The sequence below is a fragment of the Chenopodium album genome, chromosome 16 (genome assembly GCF_948465745.1).
Source record: "Chenopodium album chromosome 16, dcCheAlbu1.1, whole genome shotgun sequence".
NCBI lineage: Eukaryota > Viridiplantae > Streptophyta > Magnoliopsida > Caryophyllales > Amaranthaceae > Chenopodium > Chenopodium album.
The window spans coordinates 46,572,928-46,591,349 of record NC_137849.1 but is presented as its reverse complement, the minus strand read 5'-3'; the positions used below and the strand labels follow the sequence as shown (position 1 = coordinate 46,591,349).

Here is an 18,422-nt window from a genome sequence, read left to right as displayed (position 1 = left end):
TAAACTATAATATTAAAAAAAAAATTATTATCTTATTAAAACTAAATTACGTGCACCGTTTTCTATTTCTGAAAAATAGTACTCGTAAGAGAAACTTCATTCTAGCACAGCTGTATACATTGAAGAAAACAAAAAATACTCCAAAAGAAGGCAAAGGAACTCCTACTTCTTCATGAGACCAATTATTGACGTAATTATTAGATCAAGTGAAATTGGTCACATCTTTTTTAATTTCTTCCTAAACAATTAAATTAAATGCCACCACTACAAGGTTATTATAATTAAATGATGCACAACTCCACAAGTAGCTTCCAAAGTGACCCACCACCAATATTCAATTCCTCACCCCCCCCCCCCCCAAAAAAAAAAAAAAAAAAAAAATCATCAAATTTTATTGATTAAACAAACAGTCCCTTTTCACACCTTTTTTGTTTAATTAATTAAAAAGTTAATCCCTCTCATTTTTTTCTCTTTAAATACCCTCCTACACCCCTCTTACAACTTCTTTCTCCCAACCTCTCTCTAAACATCCTCACCCCACAAATGAGCAACCATCACCAACCAAACAACCACCAATGGCACGGCGGAGGTGACGGTGGTGGTTGCGGCGGAGGCAGTAATAGTAATAGTAATAGTAATAATAGTGGCGGGGGCCCGTGCGGAGCATGCAAGTACCTAAGAAGAAAGTGTGTAAAAGGGTGTGTATTTGCACCCTACTTTGACTCCGAACAAGGCACGGCCCACTTTGCGGCCGTGCACAAAGTCTTTGGTGCTAGCAATGCTTCTAAGCTCCTCCTCCGCATCCCCGCTCACCGCCGCCTCGATGCCGTTGTCACTCTTTGTTACGAGGCTTTGTCTAGGGTTCGTGATCCTGTTTATGGTTGTGTTGCTCACATTTTCACTCTTCAACAACAGGTATCTAATTCTTATCTTACCTTTTTTTTTTTTTTTTTTTTTTTTAAACACCATGCTTCTAGCGTACACTCTTTTAACTTTTTTATTTTTACAATTACAATAATTTGAGCTAGTAATGTGAAAATAAAATCAATAATTCACTTGAATTATTTACATTTTACTATCCATTATATTAGCTAGGGTAAGTTTTAAAACAGAAAGAATTTTTTGAATCACTATGAATGAAATTATACAAGAAGATCATTAAGCAACGAAGAGATTAAGCATTTATAATAGACAATATTCTTACTATTAATAAAAAAGAGAAGGGGGTTGATTTAAGTTTCTAAAAATTCTGATTTGAATTTCATTTAGGAAATTAAATTATGAATTTATATTAGTCTTGATTACGAGAATTATGTAGTGATTAGTAAAAATATTTAAGAAGTTTCTTGTAGTGATCAGCTTTTGATGATAATTTAAGGTAACTAGCTAAGGATGACCTTGATTTACTAAACAAATCAAGAGTATTAATAAATTAGTAACATAAGACAAAACGTATTTTCGGTCCAAATGATTGTTTCGTTGATTTTAAAATAAAAGTTGCATTTCTCATTCATTGTAAAAGAAGTGACAGATGATTGTGTAAGGAATCATGTCAAAAATTCCAAGATAAGGTTGATGATGTTATAAATGAGCATAATTTTAAAGTATTTTAACCAATTTTGTGAATTGAAGTAAGACAATAGATTTGACATGTCCTACAAATTTCCCATTAAGGGAAATGTTAAAAGATTCTCTCTATTTATGGTTAATTATCTAATAATAACGTAAAATTTTCCAAGAATTTTAAAGAAGTTAAAATTAAGTGAATGAGGTATAGTTTGTATAACTACTAGTTTTAGCTTGTTGGTCATCATGTGTTTCATACCAATTGTCCATTTAACATGTTCCATAAGAATTTGTAGATTACGGATTTGTTGTTGAAACCCATTGTAACCCACTTGAGAGTGTGTTCCACATTGTAGAAAGTGGAGAGGTGGTTTCACTTTATAAGCTAGAGGAGTAACTCCTACTATTGCCAATTGGTTTTAGTATGGAAGCTTCGAATTCTAGTTGTAGACCAAACTCCCCTCCTTCTTATTCGGGTTGGTTGGCCCATTTCATATTGTTTCGAAATTTAACATTTGTAACTTAAAGATGAGGGCTAATTATCGATCCAATCCAGTGGATATATTACCCATTTTATAAGCGTGAGAGGGTTAGTAGAGCTTGTCTATCATCATATAACAATCTCCAAAGAAACGAGTAGAGTTCTTTTTATTAAACTATATGAATTGAGTAGTTTTCTATCTTAGCTAGGAGTAGCTAGTAGTACTTCATTATTGAATAGCATATGGTCAAACATCCTACTTAATGCAATTGGATAAATCTAGTTTGAAGTTTGAACATCACATAAATTTTGGTTTGGTACGTTTGTTGTTTCCTAGAACATTAATTATCAACGGATACTAAATTCTCCGTTTGACATTCTTGTCCGTCTTTTCTTTCGTTGAGAAAACCAAAATGACGAGTAGTTCAAATGTCTAAACACAACTTTTTAATCTTTTCTGTTAGACATCTATTAGCATCTCAATTATGCTATGTGTTGTTATACTGTAATAAATTAATTATGTATGACAAAATCACGGGTCAATCAATGTTGGTACTATTTAAGTTTTAATCAATATTACTCGTATATTTTAAAATCCTTAATAATATTACTCAGAATACTTACTACTTAAACAGTATAAAATCCTTTTGATTTTATGCTATGTGGTTGTTATACTCAATAATATTTACAGCTTAATAACGTTTTTAAAGGGTTTGGATGTTAATATTCTCAAAAATTGTATTAAGCATAAAATTCAATATCAGAATTAAAAAATTTCAACTTGATAAGTTGATAATAATTTTTTACCATAAAAATTTGGAGGTTGATTTTGTGTAAGAGGTCATACATTGCTTGCCGGAACTATCAAGCTAAACTTAGTGGCTCGAGAATTATTAAATTATTTAAAATTTGTACGTGCATACAATAATGGTTATAGTATTATCTTTTACAATTAATTTGACTTTGTTACACCAATGCTGGTTTATTCATTGACAATATAGAAGACTTTAGGGCAAATAAGTTTTGTTGGCTGTATTTTACAACTACGGAGTATTTTTTAACTCTACTTTTGGATCATGTACGTCATTCATAGGAGTTTTTATGTTTGTTTTTGTAAACACTGGATTTCTTAAATAAAACGATAAACTAAAGACACGTTGAGCTATTGATGAGATTTTATAATTTTAGAGTATATACCCTTAATATAATATTAAAGTTTGATTTATTTTTTAATAATTAAATCTCAAAATATCTTTGCCTGTCTTTTTTTTTTTTTATAATTCTCATTCCAAATCTTAAGTGTTGTGAGCTTACCTTTTGTTTCATACGAAGTACAAGTATGTGATAGGATAAGGTGTGCATAAAAGTCATTTTGTAAAAACTTGATTTTATGCTTAGTTTTCTCTTAACTCTAGGAGTATTTGATTTCTTTTTGTGGATGAATTTTTCTATTAAGTACTCTTAGGGCTTGTTCTCTTTAGCTTAATTTTATTTTAGTTCAGTTTAGCTCCAATCAGTTCAGTTCCTAATTTCCTAATCTCATAAACAATTCATTCCAGCTTTATTTAATTCAATTCAGCTCATTTCAGTAAATCAGAACATGCCCTTAAGCATGTAATATTACTTTGTTAATTAATTAAGTAGTAAAATGTTACATGCAATATAATTCCTAAGATACATTAAAGATGCTGATGGTAGAAAACTAAACATCCAATAAAACTAGATTTTATAGTAAAACAATTTTCGTTTTTTTTTTTATTATTGATCAGTCATGATCATAAGAGACTGATCATAAGAGCTTGATTAGATCCTTGATATGATTAAGTGTGGGCGTGTGGCATTATAAAATCCTTAGGCATGTAACAATGATGATTAGCACATTTTATCAAGCTTTGCTGCTATAATTAGGCAAATTACCACTTTGCTTTGGCCGGCTTCTAATTGACAAATTCGCTAAATTAATAGTTAGATTCATTGAAAGTTAGACACTGAAGATAAAAGACGAGGAAAGGAAAAGAAAATTCTAGAAAATCTATCATGAATGTGGAAAGGTTGTGTATGTACTTGCTTCAAAATCATTACGTCCACCACTTCGGATTCCGATAAGACGAGGTTAATCATATCATTAGAGGTTTGTATTATCCAAGTCCTAGAAATTTAACCTAGATAAGATGAGGTTAATCATAATTCATAACCTTAGCTTTATATGCCACTCTACCAACTTAAAATGAAGGAAAAGATAATCTATTTTGGGCAAGTACATCCTAATATTTTCCAAATTAAGTAGGCCAATGAGACCAATCATGTACCTGCATATAAACAGACTATTTAGTTGAGTGACTTGGAGTTCATGTAATTTACAGCTCACCTAGACAATTTAGTTTGTTTATCTTTATGATATAAACCAAAGACATGTTTTCATCGCCTATGTGTTTATATCATTGTCCTTTGTGCCTCTCTATAAGGACAACACGGGAAAAAAAAATATATAGCAATTGCACCACATGGACGAAGTTTTATTACTTTAAATAAACTAATTTTGTTTCTGACTGATGGCTGCAGGTACTCAATATGCAAGCAGAGTTAGCCTTTGTTCAAGCCAGGCTTTCCACGTTACAACGCCTTCCGGCAGCATTTCCTGCAGTAGATCAAACTCCTTCACATTGCTGTTTAGATCAAATATCAGCATCTTCTGCCATTGCCACCACTACTAGCACTAGTACCGCGATTACTTCTATGCCTTCATTCGACAACTTTGCCTTACAATCACAACCCTCACTATCATCATTAGCAGCATCAGCACCCGTAACAGCAGCAGACTTAGCCAGTTTTTGTAACCTCACTGAATATCATCAGCACGACGATCTAATTTTCGAGGATGGTGATCTTCAAAATTTAACACGTGAATTCGTATCCAAGTACCTTCCTGGAGTCAAGTTCAAGTCCGAGCCTCACTAATTAATTTCATACTTAATAGCTATTATTGATCATGAAGATTTAGCAAATGATCTTGATAATTTTTTGGGTATCATCTTTATGCTAATCTTTTGTAATAGTAGTTAAGTGTTGTGTATCTTTGTGACAAACTAATCTAAATGTTCTAGCGTAATGAAATTATAATCTTTTCATGTTATGTGGGCTGAAATAAGTCGTTTCAAAGTCTAACACTCTAGCTTTTGGGCTCTGTTGATGGGCTACTGTATCTAGTAAAAGTCCGATAAGTTGCTTCATTTTTTGTGCCTTTACTATACTCTGGTGATTTTGTTGGGCTTTTCTACATGGGTAAATATCAAGTTAACAGTCATTCATTTTCAATTAGCAAGTTGCATTTATAATTTTTTTTGAGAGTGAAAAATACAAATAAAATTGATACAAAGAGGATTCGATCTAAATTATTGGATCATATACTATAAGCTGTTATATGAACTAATTTTGTGATTTGAGATGAATAAAAAGTTGTTAAAACCCAAAAATGGTCATTTATACAGTTATACTTTGTAGAGCTATCACTTAATACTTACAAATATAATCTATGTGTTTTATGGTGGTCTCACAATGTAGTGTATGGAATGTGTTGGTTATTACTTTCTAGTTTGTACATGTTCAAGTTTGAGCTTTTTAGTTGTGCTCAAAAGTATGTCCATGCTCCGGTCATTCAATATTTTTCATCATTAATCTATACTAAACTTTACTTATTAATCAACACAAGTTTAAATCCCTAAATTCCTAAACAAAGAGACAATTTGATTTATTAATTACCAATGATAAAGAGGAAACCACTAGTACAAGAAACAAACATACACAGCATGGATAAGACAGTAAGTTAAAGTGATCAAATTTGGTTATAAAATCCATTATTTGATTCACCTCTCAGAAACATTGGACGAGGAGATTATGTGGACGAATAAATGATGCTGAAAATCGACCATAAAATCTTCCTTTTTGTATGTGGATTGTGGAGTACTACTTCTCTTGTAATATATGAAGTAATCGATGAACAAACTTTGAATTATAAACACCGATTATAAATTATCAGTACCGTACTCCTTTTGTTTCTAAAAGTCTATTTTGCCTTTTCCTTTAATTTATCTTCTACCGTTGTTCTATTTTTCATTAAAATTATACAGATGACCCACAAATTCTCTGCACATCTCTTCTTCGTATTAGACTCCTACGTCCAACCTAAATACATAAAGATAATGGGAGAATAATGAGACGAACAAAAAATAACGAATCCGTTATCCAATCAATCAAAAAAACATGTGATCAGGGAAGAAGTCAAAGTAGAAAATGCCATTAGCAAAGACTTAAAAAAGCTTATAAAATCCCCCAACAAAGTTCCCCACCAGGGCCACCACACAAACACAAACACACACACTCCCTCACCATTGTCAGACTCACCCTTACATCAAGCACCAAATTACATCAAATTATTAAATCAATTACAATTATTTAAATAAAATAATAAATGAATAAAAACAATAAAGACAAATTACAACACAAAAAATTAAACTAACCCACATTATCCCCCTTTTTCTTCTTCTTCTTCTTCTTCTTCTTCCTCAACAACTCACTTTTACACTTTCTCTCTCTACTTTCTCTCTCCTCCCATGAATCCCAGCAAAGTAGAAGATGACCCAGATCCCTTCTTCCTCCACCATTTTCACCATCTCTCCTCCAACAACCACCCTTCTTCTTTCTCTCTCCTCTTTCACCACTCTTCTCCTTCTTCCTCTGATTCGCCACCTCCTTCTCCAAGCCCGATTAACCCGGCCCAAACCCAACCCCAGATTCCACCCATCTCAAACCACTCGGGCCATGATTCGGGTCAAACCCCTTCTCCCTCAATCAACCCAAGAATCAATCCGGAGCCCCATATATCATCCCAATTCTACACTTTCAACAGTGAATCACATGCTCTTATGATTTCGTGTATTCTGGAGAATCGGCTTGCGACTCCGGTAGAGATCCGATCTGTGACGCCGGTTGAAGTGCTGAAATCATGGCGGTCTGTTTGGAAGGACCGGAATGAAGATACGGCGTACTTGACGGCGTGGAAGAGGATACAGGACAAATTGAATGCTCATATTGACGGTAACGGAATTCGATATCTTTGTTTTAAGAATAATTCCAATCAATTTGTTTCTCATATTAGTCAATGGCAAGAAATTGTTATGTCTTCTCATAGTGATAGTGATTTGAAACATTTAGGGATTAGAGAAACTGTTGATAAGATTAAGCAACTTTGGACTGTTGGGGCTAAGTTTTATGGAATTCCCGAGAGTTTTATTCGGGTTTGTATTGCTTCGTGTAACGTATGCGCCGGTGTGTCTGATGGTGGGGGTGGAGGGGGAGGGGGGTTTTCGGGGGGAAGGCCGAAACGGAGGAGGTTTGAGTATACGGAGTCGTTTGATGTGCCGGCGAAAGAGGTGCCGAATAAGTTGCAGCAGCTTGCTAAGAAGCATAAGGTGGTGCTTTGTATTAGGCAGAAGTATATTAGGTATAAGCCGTTTATGGCTGAGGTGAAGGATTATGCGTGTCATAGGGCTGGGGAGCCGGCTTCGAGTAAGAAGAACTCGAAGGTTTTGAAGAGGGAACCGTATGCGTCTAAGAGGTGTGGGTGTGGGTTTAGGATTAGGGCGATTGTGCCTATTACGAATTATAATGAGAAGGATAAGACTTTTGTGTATCAGGAGGAAGGGATGGCGGTTTTTAAGCTGTATGCTGTGCATACAGGACACGAGCCTGGTCCGTTGGATGGGAATGCGAGGATCATGCATCGGGTTGTGGGGCATAAAGGGGTGTTTTTGAATGATCAGGAGACGGAGTATGGGGTGAATGAGGAGTTGGAGAATGATTCTTTCATGGGTAGGGATGAAAGCGATTTTGGTCATGCTGTGCTGCAGCAAGCTCAGGAGCTGAAATCGGAAGTTGGTTTGTTGGAAAGTCGGATTTTGAAGCTTCCTCAGGAGTTATTGGATTCGGTTTCTCAAGAGTTGTATCATATTGTTAATAAGGTTAGGGCATTAGGTTTTGAGACTTCTAAGACGGTTGGATTGGATTCTGATAAGCACGATTCTGATGTTATGCTGGTTGGTGAGGGTGATTTGCCTCATTGGAATGATCCTCATGATGATAGGTTGTATGGGGATGGCAAGGATACTGATTTGATTGAGGAAGACGAAGACAGTTTTGGACGAACATTGGGGGATGTTGTACCTTGGGAACAAATGAGGACGGATTGTAGAAGTGACAAGGATTTGATTAGTGAGAGTTGTAAACCAGACAAGTGGTTGGATACCAGTGAATTCGATGAGAAGAGTATTCTCAGCTGTAATTCAAAGCTAACAAAGCCCATGAGGCATGACTCTTTAGATGAGGATGTAGGTCTTGTTGGTCTGCAGGTAGATAGTTTCTATCAGGAGAATCCGAAATGGTATGATTCTCCTTGTGGCTTGGACTCCAGTACAGATTGCAGGGATAGTGAATTTCGACATGGAGAGATTATGTAGATTCTATCTGTTGAGGTGAATTGTCCACCCACATTTTAGCTTCTCAATTTTTTTTTTCAAGGATTGCGGCTCTGTAGAATTTGAGGGTGGGCTGTAATTTATATACAGGAGGACTCAATCAGACCCTTTGACTTTGATTTTAGGTGCCTTTTTCTACTTAGTGTTGTATATTATGACTGCCAGGATTTGCTGCACATAGCTTGTTCTGTTGCTTCTGACCCTGTTTGTAATTTTCCGGTGCTTTTAGCCCCATTATTATTGCATATGATTGATTTATGATCCTTTCTATTTCAATTGATTGAATCATGTCAATTTAGTACTTGGTATTTAGCACTTCGAATGTGTTGTGAAGTTGCTTGGATTTCTACTTTGCCTCGTATAGTTTGCAAATGTATTTTTTTCCTTGTTTTCTGGAGGCATTGAGATGTATGTACAATTATATGAATGAAAGCCTGGAGACAAGTTTTGCATCTGATGTGAATTGAAGCAACAACTTGGTTTTGAGGCTTGCTTGAAAGATTGTCGAACATCTGTAGCCTTTATATCCAACTCTGTATTGTGGAACTGGCCCTCGACTAGCATAGTGGTGCTGGTATGTGTTTCTATTATGGTGCTGGTAGTGAGTGCCCTTGACTTTGAGGGTATATGGCATCAGGATCTGGAAATTTCATGAGAATGTATAAGAATGTACTGATATTGTCACCATTTGTCTAATTTTATTTAGTAGTGGTGGATTGTAGATGTGCAGGTGTGATTTATTGAATTACTTTAACTGTTATTGTCTTTTAAGATCTCGAGCTTACTGAGTACAAGAATAACCTGCCTGATTATCACAGTATTGGGCTCTTTTATCCGTCCTGAATGTGACCTTGAATGATGCTCAGGGTGTTGGATGGCCTCCTATAGCGCGTCTACCCTGCACCTGATCAGCTCCATTTAGAAGTTCTCTTGCCTTTTATACTCTTGTTTTGTTCAGTTGTTTTGTTAGTTAGCCTCGTTACATATGCCAAATTTTTTTTGGCATACTAGTACACCGTGCCCAGAAAGTCTGACTACTTTTGACAATTAGTCAGCATTTAGTCATTGATTTTACCAAAGTACCCTGGGATAGGATTTTTACTTTTGAAGTGAAGAGAGGATCATTAACGTGTTCATTTTGTTTAGCACATCAGTCATTCAGTGGCTGAAAAAAAGTGCAGAATCTTGATTCTTCCTCTTTTTTTTTTAGATGCAGTGATGTAACACTTTGACGTTCGCACTAATTTAGACTATATCTTTAGTTCTATTCTTGTATTATAATTAATCAGGTGTAAATTGTCTTCACAGAAGCCTAATTCTAAATTTTAAAAATAATAATAAATTCTTTTCTAATTTCTTAAATTGGATAGGATGGAAATTTCGTTTCTACTGGCTCAGTGCCATTGATGAGAGAGCATAGCGCCAGTATCAGTATGAGTGAGTGTAATGTTGACGTTTTACTCGTTTTGTTTAACGCGGAAGCTTCCTATGTCCATTTGTTGACGGCCCCACTATCTGAGTTTGCTTACAATTTACAAATTGACAAATACTTCGTCTCCCAAACTTCAAGGGCCCATTGCTAATTTGGATGAATATGAAACTGAAGTTAGACAGTATGTCTTTAAATTTTTGGTTTGACTATTCATTTATTAAGGCAAATTACTTGTCCATGGTAAATGAAATAATTCCATGTGCTCAACAATTTTTGGTTTTATGACTCTTTCCTCACCCATTACTCCATGTCTCCATTAGTCCCAAGATAATGATAAATATTCGTAATCGTACAACTTACAAGGTATAAGTCATACGGAGTAAAACTAGTTTTAGGGCTTGTTTTGATTGACTGAGCTGAAATGTACTTATTGGAGCTGAATTGAACTTATTGGAATTGAATTGAACTGAATATTTTATGAGAGAAAGAAATTAAGATAAGAACTGAACTGAACTTATTGGAGTTGAATTGAAAATAAGCTGAAGAGAACAGACCCTTAGTCATGAGTGAAAGAAGTTAACACCGTAGCTTGTTTGTGAGACGCGAAGTGGGGGTATTGATTTTGATTTTTGAACCATGGTTGCATTTGCGCACCATCTCTTAAAAAGAATTACATCGCGACATCTTGTGTAATTTTCCTAGTTAGATTCACACCATTCGCATAATGAAGTAAAATCATGATTTCTAAGTCATTTTGTTTATATACTAGTACTTGTGGACAGAAGGCAGAAATTCTATGTTGCTCCTATTAGGCACAAATATTTAATAACATCCGGTTTACACTAAATTAGTGTAAATCGGGCTGGGCATGTAACTTCATCAACTCTAAGCAATGGAGTCACCGCCGAAGTCAGCCAGACCACCGCCGAGAAAAACACCCACCACCAAACCACCAACCCTATCGCCACTCCCAGCTGCCGCGCCACCGTAGAACTCCCTTAGCATCTCCCAATAATCTGGCCGAACTCCGATCTATTGTTCCTTGTAGATCGTCATCTCAAATTTTTGCCTAGAAAGGACATTAGTTATCAATCCAAAGAAATTATAAACTCTTGATTTTAAAATCCCCTCATGTCCTATTGAAGCAGGAATAAACTGTAAAAGAATTCAATAAGGAATTGTTCTGCCTCGATTTTGCGTCGATACTCTGTTTCAGAAACAAGCTAAAGAAGGAGAAGCTCCCTATTCAAGCCCCAATTTCAGAAACAAGCTAAGTTAATTGTCATTATTTCGTTAAGCATACGACATCAATCAAGTATACTTTTGCATGCGTTTGTGTTTATTTTTATTGATTTTGATACTCTGTTTTTGGGAAAAAAAGTCACTTTTGTGAAAAAAAGGGTCACTTTTATGAAAAAAAAAAGAACACTTTTGCGGAAAAAAATGGTCACTTTTGTGAAAAAAAAGGTCACTTTGTGAAAAAAAAGGTCACTTTTGTAAAAATATAGGTCACTTTTGTATAAAAAAAGGGTCACTTTTATAAGGAAAAAGGGTCACTTTTGTGAAAATATGGGTCACTTTTGTAAAAAAAAAAAGGTCACTTTTGTAAGTAAAAAGGGTCACTTTTCGAAAAATGTTCGATGTACAATAAAATTATTATAAACCGGGGCATGCAAAAGTTTTTGTAAATACAAAATGCATAATTATAAGAGTACCCACATCCATTAACTATTTGGGTGGTTATTAAGAGAGAGAAAATGAAAATATTAATAAAATATTGAGGAGGGAGAAATTATTGGGGTATCAATTGAATAACCAGGTTATTCAAATAACCGGTTATGTATATGGTCATGCAATTTTTTTTTTGCTTTTTGGTTGACATGGATGGCTAAGATTTTGACACGTAATACAAATATCAATGGTTGAGATTTGCTCTGAATTTATAACCGTTGTAATTTTTGTAACGGCCATAATTTTTAAAATACAATTCTAAAAAAAAAAAAAAAATACACCAACGGCTCTATTTTATTTTTCTCTATAAAATGAGCCCAATATTGAAGTATTTTGAAACAACTTTTTTTTAAGTGAAAATTACTCTTCTTATTAGCAAATCGTGTTAAGATGAACATTCCAAAATCTAACAGAAAAAAAAAATCCACAAAATCTCATAACTCATCACAGCCCCAAAATAATCCAAATCCTCAACCTTACTATTCTAATCTTCCAATTGATCTCAACTCAGATTTAGATACAAATTTTCAAAATTTTCCGAATTACGGTTCACAAAATCTCAATTTCTCAAAATTGCATTATTTTTAAATTTTTGAGATTTTATCTAATTAATGTATGCTAATAAATAATTATTAATTTTGAATGATTATTACCAAATGCATTATTTAATAATAATAGAATTTAAGTAATAAATTGTGTGGTGGGGTTGGGTAAAAGTAGGAGAGAGAAAATGTATAACCAAAATATTATGGTTAACTATTGGCATACATTGGTTATTAAATGGTTATAAGAGTGGTTATAAGTGAGGTGGAAGATGGATAAAATAATAAAATAATCAATAACCAAGATGGGGTTGGGCAACCATTGTGTATGCTCTAAGAAAAATAAAATGAGATAATCACGCTTCCAAGCCTTATATTTTTGAAATTTAAAAAAACATTAAATATCACCAAAATTCCCTCCCTAAATTTCCTAAAACCCCATAAAAAACGTAAAAATAACGGAAATTTCTACATATCTTTTCTCATTTCTCATGTCAGTCTAACGCCCTCTTCGCTCTATCTCTTATTTCTCTCTCCTCTTCTTCTCTGTCCTAGCAATAGCACTTAGCATTACTAGCTTATTCACCAATTTTACATTTTCTAATGATTAGGGTTTCATCTTAAACCCTAAATTCCGCTGTAATTCCTTAATTACAATTCAACATTCAAAGTCTACTAATCACGTAATTTCTTGATCATTTTCTGAAATTTTCTATTTTTGATCGTTTTTAGTACATTTAATTTACTAATTATCGAGATTTCTAACTTCTTTGCATAATTTTATCGTACAATTTTTTATTATTTTGCAGAGAAATTGGGTGCATTTTCAAACAATGGATATTCGGAAAAGTAGCGTGTTTCTTAGAATGGAAACCACTTGCGAGTCTCTTCTCATTGAATTGAAGGTTCTTTCTTTTTCTTTCATAATTATTTTTTTAGATACTGTAATTGCATGTAAATCCATAATTTAGATTTTTATTTTCTATAAATAATGATAATTTTCAATGCAAGTAAAACAGTAATTATGGTTTATAATGCTGAATTTTTTTTTTTTTTTTGAAACAAATTATAATGCTGAATTAGTGTTATTTTAATTTTTTTTTTAATTTTTCTTTTTATAATCATTTCTTCTTGAATAGCATGTCAAACATATTGAAATTGGAATCATTTGGTAAATTTTTACGCAAAAGTTTTGTGTTGCTTATGTATGAATCATATGGTAGTATGTTACACTATAATTCACTGCATTCCCGACGAAAAGTCCTTTATCATCATCGTAAAATAAAGGTCACTCGTAAAAGGCACGTACTACAGTACTAGTGTACAAAATGTTGTGTCGATATTACAATGCACCATTCTAATACATGGCTTGCTTGATCGATAAAAAGTCCGTGCTTTTTTTTGGGGTTATCTGAATTAGGATTACGTTCGTTGTGTTTTGCCTTTTTTTTAGTAAGATTTTATGTACATATCATAGTCCATTTTTCTTTTTCATAGGAATTTGACTCCAATAAGTAGATTTACCATTAACTCTTGGACTTTAGCACTAATAAGGAGTAACAAATCATGAAATGAAACCCATCCACTTAAAATTAGCACTCCGCATTAATTAATGTTTTAATGTAATGTGATATTGTTTAAGGTGTTGTTATAGTTGCATATAATAGCTTGATTTCACTTGACTGATTTCAAGCCTTGTGAAAAGTGTGTGTCATTGTTTTGTATCGTTGATTTCCTTGTAAATTAGGAAATATGGGATGAAGTAGGAGAAGACGAAAGTGGAAGGGATGCTATGCTCTTGGAAATCGAGCAAGAGTGTTTGGAGGTATATACTAGAAAGGTTGATCAAGCATACCAATATAGGGCTCAGTTACGTCAGGCAATTGCTGATGCGGAGGCAGAGCTTGCACAGATTTTCTCTTCCTTGGGTGAGAGACCCATCAATATAAGGCAGGTCTGGTTACATTTAGATAAAGACATGAATTAGTTTACTAGATTTTTTTCAATCATCTTTGTGATTAGTGTTTGTGATGTTTAGCCTGAGAAAGCTGTTGGGTTGAAGGAAGAATTGAATATGATCAGTCCTTTTCTGGAGGAAATGAGGAAGAGAAAGAGTGAAAGAAAGCAGCAATTTGTAGAAGTTCTTGATCAAATCAGCAACATCTCGAGTGAGATTCATAGGTCTGCAGCTGATTCTGTTTCCCAGAAGACTGTGGATGAGAATGATCTGAGTTTGAAGAAACTAGAAGATCTGCACACCCGACTTCTTGCACTGCAGAAAGAGAAGGTTTACTTTCTTGTTGTCTTGTTTGTCCATCTTATGTACTGATGCCCATGCCTATTACCTCGATTTCACCTGTCTATTGTCTTTGAGTTACTTGGTTATAGCTGGATTAGTAACTAGACCTAGCAGCATTGTGCCAAACTGTGTCCGAAAGCACATGGCCTGGTTTAGTCCCAAACCAAAACTGATCAAACCTGAATTTAGTTTTTACTAGTGAAGTCTCTTTTCTAGTTGTATATTTGATCGAGTTTAGACTTCCTTTTGTATTGGCAGAGTGACCGTCTGAAGCAGGTTCTTGACAATTTGAGCACTCTTAATTCCTTGTGTGCGGTGCTTGGCATGGAGTTTAGGGACCAGATTTGTGACATAAATCCCACTCTTGATGATTCTAAGGGGATCAGAAACATTAGTGACGACACAATTCAAAGGTTATCCAATGCCATCCATAACTTGAGAGAAACCAAAATACAAAGGCTTCGAAAGGTTAGTGTTTAAAGCAAATTTTAGTTTGAACTTTTATTTTTAAGGCCACTATTAACATGGAGCTGTATGCCAGCTTCAAGATCTTGCTAGCATGATGCTGGAGCTGTGGAACTTGATGGATACTCCACCAGATGAGCAGCATATGTTTCATAATGTAACCTCCAAGATAGCTGCTTCAGAAACTTAAATTACTGAGCCCAATTGTCTTTCAATGGATTTTATCAACCATGTATGTTGTTGTTGAGAAATATAATGCACATTTTTATGATATGTTTCTAAAGTAATTTATGATACTGAATATGGATTATTTGCATATTTTTAGGTTGAGACTGAAGTAACAAGACTTGAAAACTTGAAATCAAGCAAAATGAAGGAACTTATACTGAAAAAGAAGTCTGAGTTGGAGGAGATATGTCGGCAAACACATATGATTATAGATGCACAGAGTTTGAAGTTTTTGTCAGTTGAAGCTATAAATTCCGGTAATTTTTTGAGCTTGAGAAGTGTGGATGAAAGTAATTCAGCTTATTGTTTCATTTGCTTTTTGTACTGTACTTTGTAATTGCAATGAAGTTATCTTGATTTACACTGAAATGTATTCATGAATATTGGTCTTCTACAGGTGCCATTGACCTCTCCTATATGCTAGAACAAACGGAACTTCAAATCTCAAATGCCAAAGAAGAGGCTTTTAGCAGGAAGGATATACTCGAAAGAGTTGAAAAATGGAAGGCTGCATGTGAAGAGGAATCCTGGTTAGAGGAGTACAGTAGGGTGAGTGGCATTTTTGTTTGGCTAACCTATAACAGGGTATAGGATTTATGCATAAGTAAACTTCTCACTGTTCAATTGATAATTCTCTTCTCAGGATGAAAGCCGTTATTATGGTGGAAGAGGTGGACATATCAGTTTGAAGCGTGCTGAAAAGGCCCGTACACTGGTCAACAAAATTCCAGGTATCTAATCTGCTTCGACTCTTCTTTAGCTTCCTTAAGTCCACAAACTTAAAGTTTGTTTGACTTAAGGTGTCCTACTTTCCTTGGCTTTGCAAATGATCAAATTTAATATCAAGTTCTTACATTAACCAAGTTTAAATTCCCAAGGCTATACTAGGAGCGCTGCAAGATTCAGAAGCCTTACTGATATCTTTGTTATGTTTCGTGTTTGGAACAGCAATGGTAGATACCCTGAATTCAAAAATCCAGACCTGGGAGAAAGAAAGAGGAGCTGAATTCTCTTATGATGGGGTAAGCATTCAGCTCTGTAACTAGAATATTTTTGGGGTTGCCGTTAAGGTGATTTCAAATTCGTCTGCCTTCCATTCATATTCTTTGTCATATATGCTCCATGTGTTTTGAATTTAGAATTTTACTTATGCATAAATCCTATATCCTGTTCAGCTCCGGTTACTCTCTATGCTTGAAGACTACAGCATCTTAAGGCAAGAAAAGGAGAGAGAGCGTCAGAGGCAAAGAGTATACCCCCTGGCCTTTTCCTCAGTATCATTTTTTCAAGCATAGATTCAGTTCTTTATAAATTCAGTAACTTATCATAAAATTCACATTTGTTCAGGATCAAAAGAAACTTCAGGGAAGACTCCTAGCAGAGAAGGAGGCACGTTTTGGTTCAAAACCCAGTCCAACAAAAAGTGTTAAGAAGGCTCCAAGATATTCAATGTGTGGAGCGGCTGCTGCTAACAGGAGATATTCTGTCAGTGGCGCAATGTTGCAAAGACAAAACTTCAAACCTGAAAGAACTGCTCTTCATTCACATCCTATTAAAAAATTAGCCCAATTCCAAGATGAAGGTATTTATACTTTCGTTTCTGTTGGTTTTTGCTCTTGAAATAAACTCCCGAACTGAAGTTTATAATGCAGGCAAGAGAAACAATACACCTTCTGATCAACTGTACAAGAAGCAGGCCAAAGCCACAAATTCAAAAGATTTTGGATCACCAAAGAAACGCAAGCCTTTTGCTCTCATTCGAGATCCTGTTACTGCAGCTGTGCACCCAACCAACACACCAGAAAAGCAGAATATGACACCTTCAAAAACACTTTCTGCTGGAAACACTCCAATAAGCACACCATCCAACTTAAAGTCGGATGAGAAAGGCAACAGTGGCAGCACCCCAAAAAAGGTAGCAACTCCTGTGAAAGCCAGCCCATCTACGCTGTCCATTAGGTCCGCTTCTCCCTACACTCCGGCTTCTGCTAAGGCAGTAGAAGTAGAAAGGGATGACAACCCTGAGTATTCCTTTGAAGAACTAGGAGCTGGATATTTCCTGCCTCAGAAGACAGCACTGTCTGCATTGCAATATTTAGATGAAGCTTCACCAATTATTAGTTGATCAGCGATTTTGATGTATGTTAGGAAGTTCAGATTTCCAAATAGATAGAATGGTTGATCTTAGAAGTATCTTCTTTGTTATAAAGATCTTATATGTACACCAATTCTTGAAGAAGCTGTTTGCTCCATTCATTCTGTCTCTGTTGGTCTTTCAGGCAGACAAGTAAATACAAAGGTAAACGTAATACAGGAAACTTTTACGTTTAGATCTTAGGATTCTTAGCAGTGGTCATGAATGTAAGTATATTGCAACGAAATGACATTAGTACGTACACAAAAGAACATTCATTTCAAAAGATACAGAAAAGTACTTAGTATACTTAGTTCTATACACTTTTGTGTTCGGGTAATATTACAAGAGTAAATTGCCAATAGCCTTACAAACCTCTTTTAGCCTTTAGGTATCAAGGTAACGTTCACGGTTTATGTTGGATTAAATAAAGTGAGGGAAACAAACAATTGTATACGATGTATTATAACAATTGATCAAACGCTATTATAACAATTGTTGTTGTAATTAGTTGTTGGGCTTTACTATGTGATAGATTGTTCAATTTTTTACTTATCTCCATTTTTTAAAATTCGACTCACTCACTAATCATGTGTTCAAAATATAATAACTTTGATATATAATAGAAATGTGGAATTTTATAGGATTGTTTTTCTTAAGTTTTACCTATTTACTATTCACAAGTTAAAGTTTTAAAATTCTAACCATGTCTAATTGTGTACATATAAGAAAAAAACAATATCAAATTGAATCTTATTAGATTTGTATTATAATGAATCAATATTAAAATATCTCAACATGCCACATCTTCACTAAATATTAAAAAAATATGAAGATAAGAGGATTTGAACCCCAAACCACTTACAAGTCACAACAAAATTGACTATTTAGTCATCTAAGCTAATTATCAAACATGTTATATACTTCGTGTATATATATATATATATATATATATATATATATATATATATATATATATATATATATATATATATAAACCACATGGTTTAATTA

At 34.4% G+C, this 18,422-nt stretch overlaps 2 protein-coding genes and 1 pseudogene across 3 annotated transcripts; all 3 read left to right on the top strand.

Annotated features, from left to right (window-relative positions):
* Positions 1 to 543: 543 nt before the first annotated feature.
* On the top strand, positions 544 to 5,022 carry LOC145585635 (LOB domain-containing protein 19-like). The gene is made up of 2 exons (XM_081642340.1): positions 544 to 915; positions 4,610 to 5,022. The coding sequence occupies exons 1-2, from the start codon at positions 544 to 546 to the stop codon at positions 5,003 to 5,005; spliced, it is 768 nt and encodes a 255-aa protein (XP_081498466.1). The 3' UTR covers positions 5,006 to 5,022.
* Positions 5,023 to 6,421: 1,399 nt separating this feature from the next.
* LOC145585634 (uncharacterized) lies at positions 6,422 to 9,191 on the top strand. The gene is made up of 2 exons (XM_081642339.1): positions 6,422 to 7,141; positions 7,259 to 9,191. Exons 1-2 carry the CDS (start codon positions 6,658 to 6,660, stop codon positions 8,557 to 8,559), a joined length of 1,785 nt encoding a protein of 594 aa, XP_081498465.1. The 5' UTR covers positions 6,422 to 6,657; the 3' UTR covers positions 8,560 to 9,191.
* A 3,924-nt stretch (positions 9,192 to 13,115) lies between these two features.
* On the top strand, positions 13,116 to 17,485 carry LOC145585633 (65-kDa microtubule-associated protein 3-like; annotated as a pseudogene). The gene is made up of 12 exons (XR_014100696.1): positions 13,116 to 13,187; positions 14,030 to 14,236; positions 14,321 to 14,569; positions 14,840 to 15,049; positions 15,123 to 15,278; positions 15,372 to 15,531; positions 15,672 to 15,823; positions 15,918 to 16,005; positions 16,223 to 16,296; positions 16,450 to 16,524; positions 16,622 to 16,856; positions 16,927 to 17,485. The product of XR_014100696.1 is annotated as a 65-kDa microtubule-associated protein 3-like (transcript).
* The last annotated feature ends 937 nt before the right edge of the window (positions 17,486 to 18,422 follow it).

Excerpts from the sequence above, each read along its gene's own strand:
- LOC145585634 (XM_081642339.1), top strand. The coding sequence starts at position 6,658 with ATGAATCCCAGCAAAGTAGAAGATGACCCAGATCCCTTCTTCCTCCAC. Across the intron at positions 7,142-7,258 it reads ATTGAATGCTCATATTGACG|GGATTAGAGAAACTGTTGAT; the intron begins GTAACGGAATTC and ends TGAAACATTTAG.
- LOC145585635 (XM_081642340.1), top strand. The coding sequence starts at position 544 with ATGAGCAACCATCACCAACCAAACAACCACCAATGGCACGGCGGAGGT. Across the intron at positions 916-4,609 it reads TTTTCACTCTTCAACAACAG|GTACTCAATATGCAAGCAGA; the intron begins GTATCTAATTCT and ends TGATGGCTGCAG.